General features: G+C 47.0%; 1 protein-coding gene and 1 long non-coding RNA gene across 2 annotated transcripts in view; one reads left to right on the forward strand and one right to left on the reverse strand.

Annotated features, from left to right (window-relative positions):
• LOC142565903 (putative E3 ubiquitin-protein ligase HECTD2) overlaps window positions 1–11,992 on the reverse strand; it is a 53,648-nt gene extending 41,656 nt beyond the window's left edge. Inside the window, exon 1 of the mRNA XM_075676495.1 lies at window positions 11,806–11,992. Within this exon, the coding sequence (XP_075532610.1) occupies window positions 11,806–11,901 (96 nt within the window). The 5' untranslated portion in view covers window positions 11,902–11,992. The remainder of the gene's footprint in view (window positions 1–11,805) is intronic.
• The window catches only part of LOC142565941 (uncharacterized), a 40,138-nt gene continuing 39,389 nt past the window's right edge, over window positions 11,814–12,562 (forward strand). Inside the window, exon 1 of the long non-coding RNA XR_012824924.1 lies at window positions 11,814–11,947. This is a non-coding gene — a long non-coding RNA (uncharacterized LOC142565941). The remainder of the gene's footprint in view (window positions 11,948–12,562) is intronic.

A 12,562-nucleotide genomic window follows, 5' to 3' on the forward strand; every position in this document is an offset into this window, starting at 1 on the left:
ACACGCTCGCTGTGGCCGATAGCGCCTCCACTTCGGCTGCAATCCTCCTGATCGCACCGAGATTTTAAACATGGCTAAAGCACCTGACCTTACGATTTCTATACGCTCGATACACTCACAAAATGTGCTGTAGCTTCACCCGCCTCAATTGCGTCACTTACAACGCCGCATCCGATTTGTGGATCTGCTGCAAAAGCCACAGCGCCGTCGCGTCTGAATGAGCCCCCGGATGCCAAATCCCAACCACTACCGACAGTATCATCATCATAAAATAGGTTCAGCCTCGTAGTTGATAGTAGCGTTGTACTCTTGCCAAGCCTGGATGGGCTCGACGTAGAAATGGTGGTCCCACGAGACGTAAATCGTGCCCTCGCGTCAGCCTCTATATATAATGGTCGGACGGCGCCCCGAATCGCCCTGCCGAGTTACAGCAACCAAAGGAACCTCGGCCTTCTTTGGGACGGTCGAAGTGTGCCCTGTGACGTGTGCAGTGCATGTACCCTGGACTTGTTCCCGGGGCGCTGACTTGAACAACACGACCGGGTCAATTCGGGGTTACTTTTATAGCTAAATATGGCTGACACCCTGAATATCATTTCAATAAAAGCACAATGATACCGAAGTCCTATAAAGCAAGCCGAAATTATCAGTGTGGCCCGCGCTAAAAATTGTAACGTTCTGTGTTTGCAAAAAAAAAACATTTTTTTTTTTCACCATTGGACATGTTCTTACTTTGAAACGCACTTTCAACCTAAGTTCTTTTTCCCTATTCGCAACATCACGCTCTAGTGGAGTCGGTATTATTATTTTCAATAATAGAGCTCTCTTGCGAGATCATAATTTTTTTATGACGAGACACGGCGGATATTGGCATTTGATTGCGTACTACCTTCATTTAGGTTACGTATTTTGGGCATCTGTGAACCAGCGTATAGTCCACAAGTCTAACGATTTTTTTCATGACCTGGACGTATGTATTTCCTGGACGGCCATCACGTGGTGCTTGTTGGGGATATTAATTGTGTTTTAGACACGAGATGAGGTTGTGCAAGGCCCAGGCTGGGGTCGCCCTGATTGCACTGGAGTTGCGTCCTCTCGTCCAGCACTTTTCGTTGCTGGATACACATCGACTTTTTCATGGTTCTTCATTTGTTTGGACGTGGCGACGCGCGCGTCGTGAAGCAGGTTAGACTATGCCTATGTGCCAAGCAATTTAGCTCAGTACGTCTCACAATCTGATGTGATAACTTTACCTTCACCTCCTGTTTTTATTGCCGACCCCACACAAGTTAAGCTCGAAGTTTTCTTCCCTCCTTTCTCATCAGTAAGCCCTTGGCTTCTCGACATCCGCGTTCAACATGGCACGCGCTCGCGCTCTTGTTCGTCAAGAGTCTTGCGTGCCTGTCTTTCTGGATCTGACCCAGAATCATGGGACGTGTTCAAGATGCAGTAGCGTCTGCATTCTTCAATTGATGGACGTGCACTCTAACGACGTATGTCAGAAGAACTGCCGGATACTGCCACGAAATTCCGTATTGCCCTTCGGGTCAATCAACTGGCTCCGCTGACGCGGCCATGGCAGTGTGAGCTACGGAGGCGTTTACAACGCCTCATGGCAGTGTAGTCTTTGTAAGCTGCTGCTTGGTGACGCAAACGTACTACGTGTGCACAACCTGAAGTTCTGCGCTTTGCAAGAAACTTGCTTTTTAGACAGCCGAATACATTCGATTCTGCGGCCAAAAGAGCACTTCCTGTTATGTGGCCTCCCACGCGTGATTATTCCCTCTTTATAAAGCATTTTGAAAACATCCCGCGTGCGACTATGCAAATAGGTCATGGTACTCAAACACCTCGTACAATGCTTAGTGAGCTGCCTCAGGTTCCACTTGAGGTTGCTGACCGTCTTTGTGCACGACCGTCAGCTGATGAGGTGAAGCGGAATTATCTTCCATGAGGCGTGGCTAAGCCCCAAGACCGGACGATACCTGCTGAGAAGGTATTGGTACCACTTTCGTGCCTGTTATCATCTGCTGCTTTGGGAACTGAATTCCCGGCGAGTTTTCGCGACTATCGCATTGTGCTGATACCTGAGCACGATTCATCAACAGTTCGTCCAGAGGAATGGAGGCCAATCACGACTCTCAACGTTGACTGCAAAACCTTCACAGCTGTTGTCACTCAAAGCTTGCGAAGCCTGATGCCTTCCTTAATAGAACACCATCAGGCATGCTCAGTCCCTGGCAGAGAGATACACTCTCTCGTTCGTTACGCGCGATATAATGACGTACACGCTGACCAGGTCAGTACGTGGTCTCTTGGTTTCACTAGATCAAGAAAAGGCATTCGATCGCCTTGAACATAGCTACATATTTATTATACTGGCCTCATTTGGCTTGTCAAATTTTGTTAAACTTATTAGGAATGCCTATTCAAATATCCGAAGTACATTGCTTCTTGATGGTCGTGAAATTGCATCATTCGTCATCATGGTATTCGTCAAGGATGCCCTGTATCCCTAGTACTCTTTGTGCTCAGCCTTGAGTCATCTCTGCGTTTGATTCTGAGAGAGTTAGCCCACTGCCTGGTAGCAGTGTTGTGAAGGTAACAGCTTCCGCCGATGACATCACATTGTATCTCAGTAATGAAGGTAACTTATCCCGTAGCCTTCGAATTTTCACTGAGTAAGGAAATATTTTAGGTGCTGCGCTAAATTTCTGAAAGTGTCGTTATTTGTTCATTGGTTCACCACAGACACGCCTAAGTTCCCTTTTCCGTCTTCAAAAAAGCGATTCGATTCGTACTTTAGACCTTGATTACACGCATGATGGCGTATCAGATTCTGTTAGGCTCTTAATTCTTGAAGATGTATGGCGAAATATTCAGGATGTTCAAAGGCATAATTCACCCCTATTAGAAAGAAGGTACTTAGCACAATCTGTATTTTTGCTGCCGAGTGTGGTACGTTTGTCAAGTTATACAGCCGCCATTACGAGTTACTAGGTCCTTGCAGACCCTTCTTGGTTCCTTGTTCTGGTCGGGCAATACAGAACTGGTCTGTCGCTCGACGCTTGGACAACCAAGCTCTCGCGGCGGGTTCGCGTTCCCATCCGTGTCTGTCCGCTGCCGGCTGCTTGCTCTGCGATTTCTGCTCCGCCTGTTACAACGTGTTCAGTGTCCCGCGCGTGAACTCGCCTGCTATTTCCTTGGCACAAAAGTTCGTTACTTGTTACCGGGCGTGCACTTAAATCGCGGGCCACAAGTGTTAAACGCACCTGCATTTTACTCTACGGCCGTGACATTTTATCGCCACGTACAACAGGTATGTCCTGATGCAGACGTCCTTGAATACTGTGTTGTGGATTCGATTTCAGCCTTCCTGCTTCCTCTAGTTCCCCCAGCACGCCTCGCACGTTCCAATAATGTGTCGTGGGATGCGATAACGGCGTCCTTTCTGCCTGGCAACCTACGCGACTTCATGTGGGGTCTAGGGTGCCAAGTGCTCCCAACGCGTGTCAGACTATATCGGTGGGACATAGTCCCATCTTCGCTGTGGCCCAATTGCCCATTTCAAGAATCCAACAAGCATGTGCTGCTACAATGCGTCGTTGCTAGGCTATTTTGGAGGGCCGTGCATACTGGTTTCCGTGGCCTCGGAGTTGACTGCTCACGTGGCCGCTTTGCCCGACTTTTAATTGCTGTGGGGCCTGTTGTCTATAGCGTAACCGGTGCGAGGCGGTTGCCGTGGGACATCGTCGCCGCGCTCTGCTTCCACTTCTGGAGAGGCTCTACTCTGAGCTACTGTCGTTTCTGTCAGAGGAGTTGTTCTTCCTTGGGGAAGAAGAGTTCCTTCCACAGAGGTCATGCCGTTTCCTGTCAGTGACTGATGGACGCGTGTGGCTTAACTTTTGACCAGCCTGGTTCTTGTAGCAAGGTCATCAAAAGTATTCATTGAATGTGTATCTATGTAGGTGCCTGTGATTTATCTGTGTGTGTTTGTGCTCTCGTATGCACGATCATTTTTGTGTATACACATCTCTAAGTATCACTACAAAATTAACTAAAGCGCCTCTGTCACATGATAATTGTACATAACCATTGTGTACACTGTATATATTCAATATCGTTTTATATAATGTGACTGTGTGTGTAATGTGAATGTGTAACTGTGCCTTTCCATAGAAAAGACGGGGAATGTGGGAGATGGAAATTCAAGACGATGAGCAAAACGTGAACAAGGTGAATGCTGGAGCCAACGTTTCGACAAGTGTACTTGTCTTCTTGCAGCGTTTCCGTTTGGGCATTCATCCATGGCGTAATGGTTTCAATATCGGGCTTCTGTGCTAGAGGGCATCTGTTCGAATCCCACCGTCGGACAATTTCAAAAATGTTAACTTGCTGATTTAAAACGCTGTACGTTCTTGATAATGATGAGTTTGAAAAATCGCGAAGCCGATTTAAACAAGAACGAGGAAGTTTAGGCAAACTCATTTACTCATCATTCCCATACTGGCTGAACCATCCTGCTTAAAGCTCCCGTAGACGCTAGTAATTATATGAAACTCTATGACGACGATGGCATGACGATTGATCTCTTAATGCAAACCGTTCTTGACGAGTTCAACCCACTTTTTTGTGACGGGTATCTGGTCGTTCTTGAGGGGCCATTCCGAAGATCGTGTAGTCTAAAAATGTTGACCGTTCCCATGTGCTACCGGGTGCCATTTGATCACTGGGTATGTGCCACTCATCAATGAACCTCTTTGACGTTAAAATTGAATTCTGGGGTTTTGTGTGCCAAAAATCACGAATTAATTATGAGGCAAACCTTAGCGGGGGATTCTTGATTAATTTTCAACACCTGGGGCTCTTTAACAAGGACCCAATGCACGGTACGCGAGCGTCTTCGCATTTCGTCCCCATCCAAATGCCGCCGCCGTGGCCGGGAATCGAACCCGAAACCTTGCGGTCTTAGCAGCGCAACGCCGTATGCACAAGTGACCACGCCGGGTCATCTCTGACGTCAACTTGGGTACGTGCCAAAACCACGATTTGATTATGAGGCACGCCGTAGTGGGGGACTCCGGAATAACTTAGACCACCTGGGGTTCTTTAACGCGCACCTAAATGTAAGCAAACGGGTGTTTTCGCCCCCATCGACATGCGCTCGCCGTGGCCGGGATTTGACCCCACGACCTCGTGCTTAGCAGCCCAAAACCATAGCCGCTAAGCAACCACGGTGGGCATGTGCAACTGGGTGTTGATACGACCACGACCGGGTGAGGTGGGTCTTAACCGTAAGAATCAGGAAACGACGAGGAAAGCGGGCATCGTGATGATGAAAAAAAAAAGTAGGAAAGAATGTATTCACTTCATTGGTACATGATTGTGACCCTTAACCGAGTCTCGAGCGGCTCTGATTAACACTGGGACCAGGACGACCTTAAATTACCCCTGGCAGTCCTGTGGTCGTCGGCGTCTTCGCGGGGAGCCTGTGGAAGTAGATTATGCCGTCGTCGACCTCCTGCCCTTCGGGTTTTCTTTCCTTCGTCCTTCCCTTTGTGTTAGCTCGGGGAATAAAAGGGGTGACTCCATTTGGGAGAAGAGGGTAATTATGTTGTCACGCCCACTTGAACGCTTCTGACACTTGACAGGTAGAGGTCCAGGCTTAACGTAAGAGCCTTTTCTGGGACGAGGCAAATCATCTTGTCATGGGAACGTACGCCTGAATGTTTCTCACTCTTGACAGGTCGATCATAACAGTATATGTGCCCCTGGAGCTAATAAGTATGCGCCCAGGGGCTACCGGATGTGTGCCACTGTGTCCGTGCCGCAGGGTATGGGCCAAGTTGAGTCACTGGATATCAAAACAACAACAAGCAACACCGCGCGCTGCACTCCACATCATTTCGCAACATGTCGCAGAAGCATTAACCGTTCGCTGCAGAACAGTTATATGATTGATAAGAGCAATTCTCTACTAAATCATGAATGCTTTGCATTACGTAGAGGTGAACTGGAGTTGAGTCGGCTTAAATTGCGACAAGACGACGACGACAAAGCTGACGACGATCCTATGACGACAGCATTATTTATATATACTGCGGCCGTTCGACGCGAATTTACAACACCCCGCTTGTTGTGTTCGACATAGGTAGTGGTACGGGCGTAAGCGAGAAAAATACGGATTGTGACGTCATCTGTGACCAAATGTTATGCAATCGTGTGTATGTATCTCTATGTCATGTGGTGTGTGAAAATTGTACGCCGGCGAAAAACGTTAAAGCCTGTTCAACCTGAGCCGTTTATGAAAGCGGTACAACTTAGCGCAGCTTTTGCACAGCGCTGCGCACTGCGAGAATAAGGGCCGGAGAATGGGAGCCAATGCTGAAAGCCTGTGCAGTGTAACGCAGCGTATCAAAGCGCTAGCTTCTATGAAAGAAGAATGCGAGAAAGTGACGCTTGACGCAGGCTCCAAACGTGTCAAAGAGCTAATCGGCCTTGGCACAACAGAAATATGCGTGTGATCGTGACCTAATGGTTAGAGCATCGGGATGTTCTACTGGCAGACAAAGGCTGCATCCCCCCACTGGACACCTTAGTTGCTTTTTATTGAAGAGGCCCGAAATGAGGCGACACCGAGAACCTGTTTACCGCGAAAGTAAAAAAAAAAAAGACAGCAGACTTAGCGATTTTTTTCGGCGTTGAACTTATTTATTCCGACCGCTGCCTTCTCCCACAGTGAAGGCCACCATCTTTTGCTTGCTTGCCTGCTTTTCCCTCACGTTACTGCGCTCACCTACTACGAGGGAATGTGTGTGCGTGTGTGGAGGGGGGGGGGGTGAAGAAAGGGTGAGAATGCTGTAATTTCCGGAGCACCCCCCCCCCCCTACGGTGTGCCTCATAATCAGATCGTGGTTTTAGCACGTAAAACCCCATAATTATTTTTTTTTACAAACTAGCTTACACAATTTGCAGCCGCCAAGTGCCCGATAGAGCTGCGCTGTAAATCACTGGGCGAAAAATACTAGTTAAAATCTCGCAGGTGGCGCTGCGTCATTTCGCTCGTGACTTGAATTCTTGAACTTCTGGCCTCAGAGTTGATTAATACCCATCCAGGACCTTCAAAACGACTTATCAAACCTGACCTTTCACTCTGTATGACTGCCTCGTCGCCGGCGGCTTAAACGCACAGATCTCTACTATGTTTACACCTATAGTAGATATAAGTGCTTAAACGTTGATTTACAGAAACACTGAATTTCAGAAATCGTATAAGAAACATTTATATTTAAAAGCCATTTCAAGTGCCACGCTGCCGACACACGTCGGACTTGCACGTTGTCTTAATTGAATGATGGAAACAGGAAATGTGACAATTTTACACAAGTTCTCGGAACTTATTACGCTGATTAGGCTAATTACATTGTAATCTCACCATGCTAACGCAAAAGAAACAAAAATAAACGTAATGCGCCTACATTCCCCCCCATTAAATATTTTCAAATAATAAAATTTGGACCGCCTCGAACAAAAGAAGTTAGCATAAGCATTTGGCCAAGCAGCTGCGAAACTATATATATAGGATACCATAGAGCTATACATTAGAACTCTATAAATTTAGTCTACTTAAACACGGGCAACGTGAGAGTGCTAAATTCTGTCCACGTGCTTCGAGCACCACGAGATGCCATACAGAAAAGAAGTTGTGTACAACACAAAGACGATAAAGTCGCAATTTATTTTTCTTCGTCAAGCAGCACTATTCTTTCCATGGATGGATGGATGGATGGATGGATGGATGAATAACTCTCTTGAGGTCCGTCGGTGCGCGCGATTAGTGCGCAGCGGGCCGCTCCTACGTCGGGACAGAGAGGCCATGCCGCTCCGCCGCGTCGCGGGCCCGATGGACAGCCCAGTGCTACATGTGATTCAAGGTCCGAGCTGAGTAATATCACAGAATTGAAAACTATCAAATAAATATGATATTTATTCGAATATAGGTCAACGTTTTTTCTTCGGTACTGTTACCCAAAATAAACCATCGACCCATATTTGTGAGCAAGGAATCTCGACCTATAGTCGTCAAGAAATCTTGCAAAACATTTAAGAACATTTAAAGGGCACGTGCAGGGGGATCATGTGAATGCCCTATATGTGCTAAAACGAAAACAGATTGAAACAGAGGAAGGCTGTGGCAAGCGCTTTTGAGAGTTTATTTCATTCAGGATTCTTACGGTGACTTATTGTACAACCGGAACACGCCGGGGAAAAAATAAGGAGGGTGGATACATAATGAAAATTTACAGTGCGGGGAAACAGGAAGCCTTCCCGGTCTATTTTTTATTGTTTCTTTTTTTTTTTGAGAGTTCAAAACTTAGCACTTTTCTCTCCTGTTATCCTGCAGTCTACCGTGTGTCCCGGCTAACGTTAGCCAAGCTGTTCAACAACAATAACAAAAAAAATATATTTAAGAAACACTGTGCAAGATATTATTTTAAAACTTACGGTGTTCGGTTGTCAGACGTCTGACGAATGAACACCGTAAGTCTTATAATTGCACCGTGTTTCTTTAATTTGTTCTTTTTTTTTCACTGAACAGCTTGGCTAACGTTATAAATGGGGACACCCTGTTACGCGAATCGATGGCTGCAATTTACGCATAAAGTGAGACACGTTGCAAAATGCGATTCTTCGAGCTTATCGCCATCCATATTCAGACTGCGTGGTCTGATTCATGTGAAATTTTGCCCACTGGTACCACTTGGATTCGCACGACAGACAGAATCGCTTATACAGCTCCTGTACTGAGGGCGACGAGCCAGAGCACTATCGAATCGCACCGCGAGCAACTAGTCTGTTAAGATCTTTGTTGCAACCTGTGATTCGCAGCTGTTGGACCCCGTCAAGCCTGGGCCGTGAACTAAATCGATAATTACATCCAGCATGTGAATCCCCCTTAGAAAATACTGAGAAATGAATAAACGAAGTGAGGGCAAATGATTTAACCACTCCTCAAAGAAGAAGAAAAGAAAGTACAGCTCAAAATATGTTGAAATGCGTGCCAAATGTTTTTGATAGTGCAAACTTTGCTTTCGTTTTATTAGTTCGCTTGACTATAGAAAACTATAGCCACCATGAAGCCATACTTTGTCTGCGGCCCTTTTGATGCTTTAGCACAAATATAAAGAAAAAAACGCATCGTTGCCAACAGGAATGCTAAAATTATTTTTACTACGCGCAAGTTTTGTTCCACACTATAATCTTTTTGTCTTCTTAAGTGGAGGTTACGGAGTTGTAGGGGGGGGGGGGGGGGGATTTACGCCGTCTTGCATGTGTGGACGCAACAGAATTGTACTGGAGACAGCATGTGGATGTGTCGACTTGGGCGCCTGAACGCTCTCCTCTCCCCCACTAGTGGATGGATGGATGGATGGATGGATGGATGGATGGATGGATGGATGGATGGATGGATGGATGGATGGATGGATGGGTGGATGGATGGATGGATGGATGGATGGATGGATGGATGGATGGATGGATGGATGGATGGATGGATGACTGCTATGAGCGTCGCCTTTGGAACAGGGTGGTGGGTTGCGCCATCACTTGTTCTTATTTTGCCTAATGTCTTGCCTATCTTTAAAAAAAAACACAAGGAATTCCCAGCATCAAACTTTCTGAACCACTATTGGGAGCTTCGCTTTTGTACGTCTCCGTTGTTTGTGGTCTCCCCACTTTTCTGCCACCCCTAAATTTCCTCCAATCGCCTTTTACTAATCTCTGTTGCTGATATGTTTACTTTCCCCCTGCTGCCGATGAACCCGAGGGCTTCATGGAGGCCAGAGGAGCCTAAACCTACAGCTGGTCGGATATCTTCACATTCTAATAAAACATGTTCCATCGTTACGCCAGCCTTGCCCCAGAAAGCACACGCTTCTTCTTCCTTGGAGAAGCTGCTTTATAAAAGGCATCCTGACCTCACTTCGAAATGCAAAGAGCTTCCCTTTGAGTTATCATAAATTGTTTCTTTCCTGATTTCGTTTTGTACCTCTTAGGTATTTACTCATAGCAGATTTCTTTTCCATTCCCACCACCCAGGAGATTGCCTCTGTTTCTCTGACTTTGCGTCTGACGTTCTTTGTTGTCATGTCGCTTACTATACCGGTCGCATATTTGCTGGTAAGCTTCCTACTCCTTTTCCTCCACTGTAAGTCAGTGTTTTTCCTGTACAAATACCTGAACGCTCTCGCAACCCAGTGTATAGACGACAGCGAAGCGCCCTCTTGGCGAGAGGAACGCTGAGATATTACCCGCGCATTGGAAGCGGCGCCGTGAACGACTTCTGCATACTAAAGTACTGTTAATTAGAGTTCTCCTACTTCGACCGACGGCAAAGACCATCACAACAAGGATGATCCGGACACAGTCAGCTTGCAATAAAAAGAAAAAGTCGACTTATGTTAGAAATCGCTTGGCTCCTTTTATTCCGCCTTATCGTGAGCACACCACGAAGAGATCCTTACATACACTGCATGCGTCAACAATGCTCGCGTTGTTGTTAAAGATTCACTACACGTTTCTTTTAGCTTTCCTTTGTTACGAGGCATTTCTGTTGAGGTCAAATCGCTCGGCGCCATTCGTCGTGGAGAATGCAGACGTATAGACGTGTTCTTATCTGCATTCTTCACGCCGTGGAGTGAGTTATTTGTAATAAAATATTAAGCGTGCCATTTAGAGCAACTAATTTATAAAGAAGGGTCTGTGCTCCCACAGAGTTTCTTACACAACTATATGCGTCATAGCCCCGACTTTATACGGTCATACAAGGTTATACAAGGTTCAGGAGTACAACTCATGCGTATACAGTATGCAGTCGCCACTAACTCGTTCAGGTCGACACAGACTTGTTTGGAGCACCGAATCTTCCATTTGTGACTCCTGCTGCGCAGATCTCGCATAAAGCATACCTACGGAACAGGGCTCGAATTCACAAAGCTTATCGTTCGTAAGCGCTGTTTGCCATTGGCCGGACGCCTTCGCTAATAACGTGGTGGGCAATACGATTGACTGGCTTGTTGACTGGCTTACGACTGACTGGCATCTGCCCTTACGAAAAAATTTAGCGTAGAATCTTCCTTTTCATTCTCTTCTTTTTCTTTTTGTGAATACGAGTCTAGCTAGGAGACGAATTAGCTGTTTGCCATTCGCCGGCCGTCTTCACTAATGTGTGCAACTTCACGATTAGGTGAGACAAGATTTCTATAGCTTAAAAACGTTTATCTGAATACGATCCCTGGTCTCGTAACAAAAACCTCTTACGCGAAAATTATTCGTAAGAGAAAACTTAATTCAATCCTCATGCTGGGCATATTAGCAAAGGCGGCCAGAGAGTGGCACAGCTAGAGCACTTACGAACAAAAAGCTTTTTAATTCGTAAAAACCTCGCGTATTCGTAAAAAGCTCTTACACTAGAATTGTCTGTGAATACAAGGCTATTCTTTCTGAGCATCTTGTCCCAGCTTCAAGGAACATTTTCGTTCCTTGAGTTCGTTGGCGGTATACCTACACGTATTTTTAAAAACCACTACGGCTGCTGTTATAGTTTAGACATATTGCTAGCTAGCTCCCCTCGTCGAATGAGTGCGCTTTCTGAAGCGTGGCAGGGGTAATTGTCGTGTGCCTAGTTCGGAGGGGCGTATGGAGCACAGCCAGCTGTCAGCCTGCAGCGATAACGACCCTCCCAGCGAGAGGCAAGTCAACAAATGGCACGGACACACGTGTAAGCGTCTGGCGCACGCCACTCACTATGTGCGGCAGGCTGTCGCCCGGTGCCGTTCTCCTGCGCAGAGACGTGTTGGAGTTGGCGTCCCGGTTGTAGAAGGAGCCGCAGAAGGGGCACATGGCCCGCGCCCGCGTCGACACCGCCGAGATGCGGCAAGCTGGGCAGGTGAGCGAGACGGCCGACTCCCGGCCCCCCGCCCCGTACGCGTCCATTGCGCGTCTGGGGCAGCCGCCTACCCGGTACGCCGCTGTTGCTAGCAACGGCCGTAGCTATGGTTACTCGCACCGCCAAGAACCGGGCTCTCGAATCTTCCCGCGCCGGCGGACGCGCGCTGGGCCAGGAAAGGTCGGCGTCGCTGCTGCGTGCCAGCTCTCGCCGCAAAGCCCGCTTTAAGTATTTTTCAAAATTGTGTTCCCATTGTTGCATTTCGTTCAAACTCCCGTTGCGTGTGTGCTCGCAGGTTCTACTCCCCATAAAGCCCGCAAATACCACGATGTCACATCGTGAAAGTGCAAGAGCTGTTGTATCTGGCAGTTATTTTCAGAAAGCGAAGTCGGAAAGGCAGTCTATCTCTTGAGCAAGCTATTGGCAAGCTATCAATGTACACGAGGTCACACGAGAAAATACGAATCTTTTTTTTTTAATTTGTTGATAAGACACGCCACACGTGTTCGTTTCTTTATTTGTTTGAGGGCGCGCGCGTGCGCGTGCGTGTGTGTGTGTGTGCTGTTATTTCGGCTGGCTCGCTTAGATATAGATTTTCTTTTCATTTGGCTAATT

Source organism: Dermacentor variabilis, chromosome 1, assembly GCF_050947875.1.
Source record: "Dermacentor variabilis isolate Ectoservices chromosome 1, ASM5094787v1, whole genome shotgun sequence".
Lineage (NCBI taxonomy): Eukaryota > Metazoa > Arthropoda > Arachnida > Ixodida > Ixodidae > Dermacentor > Dermacentor variabilis.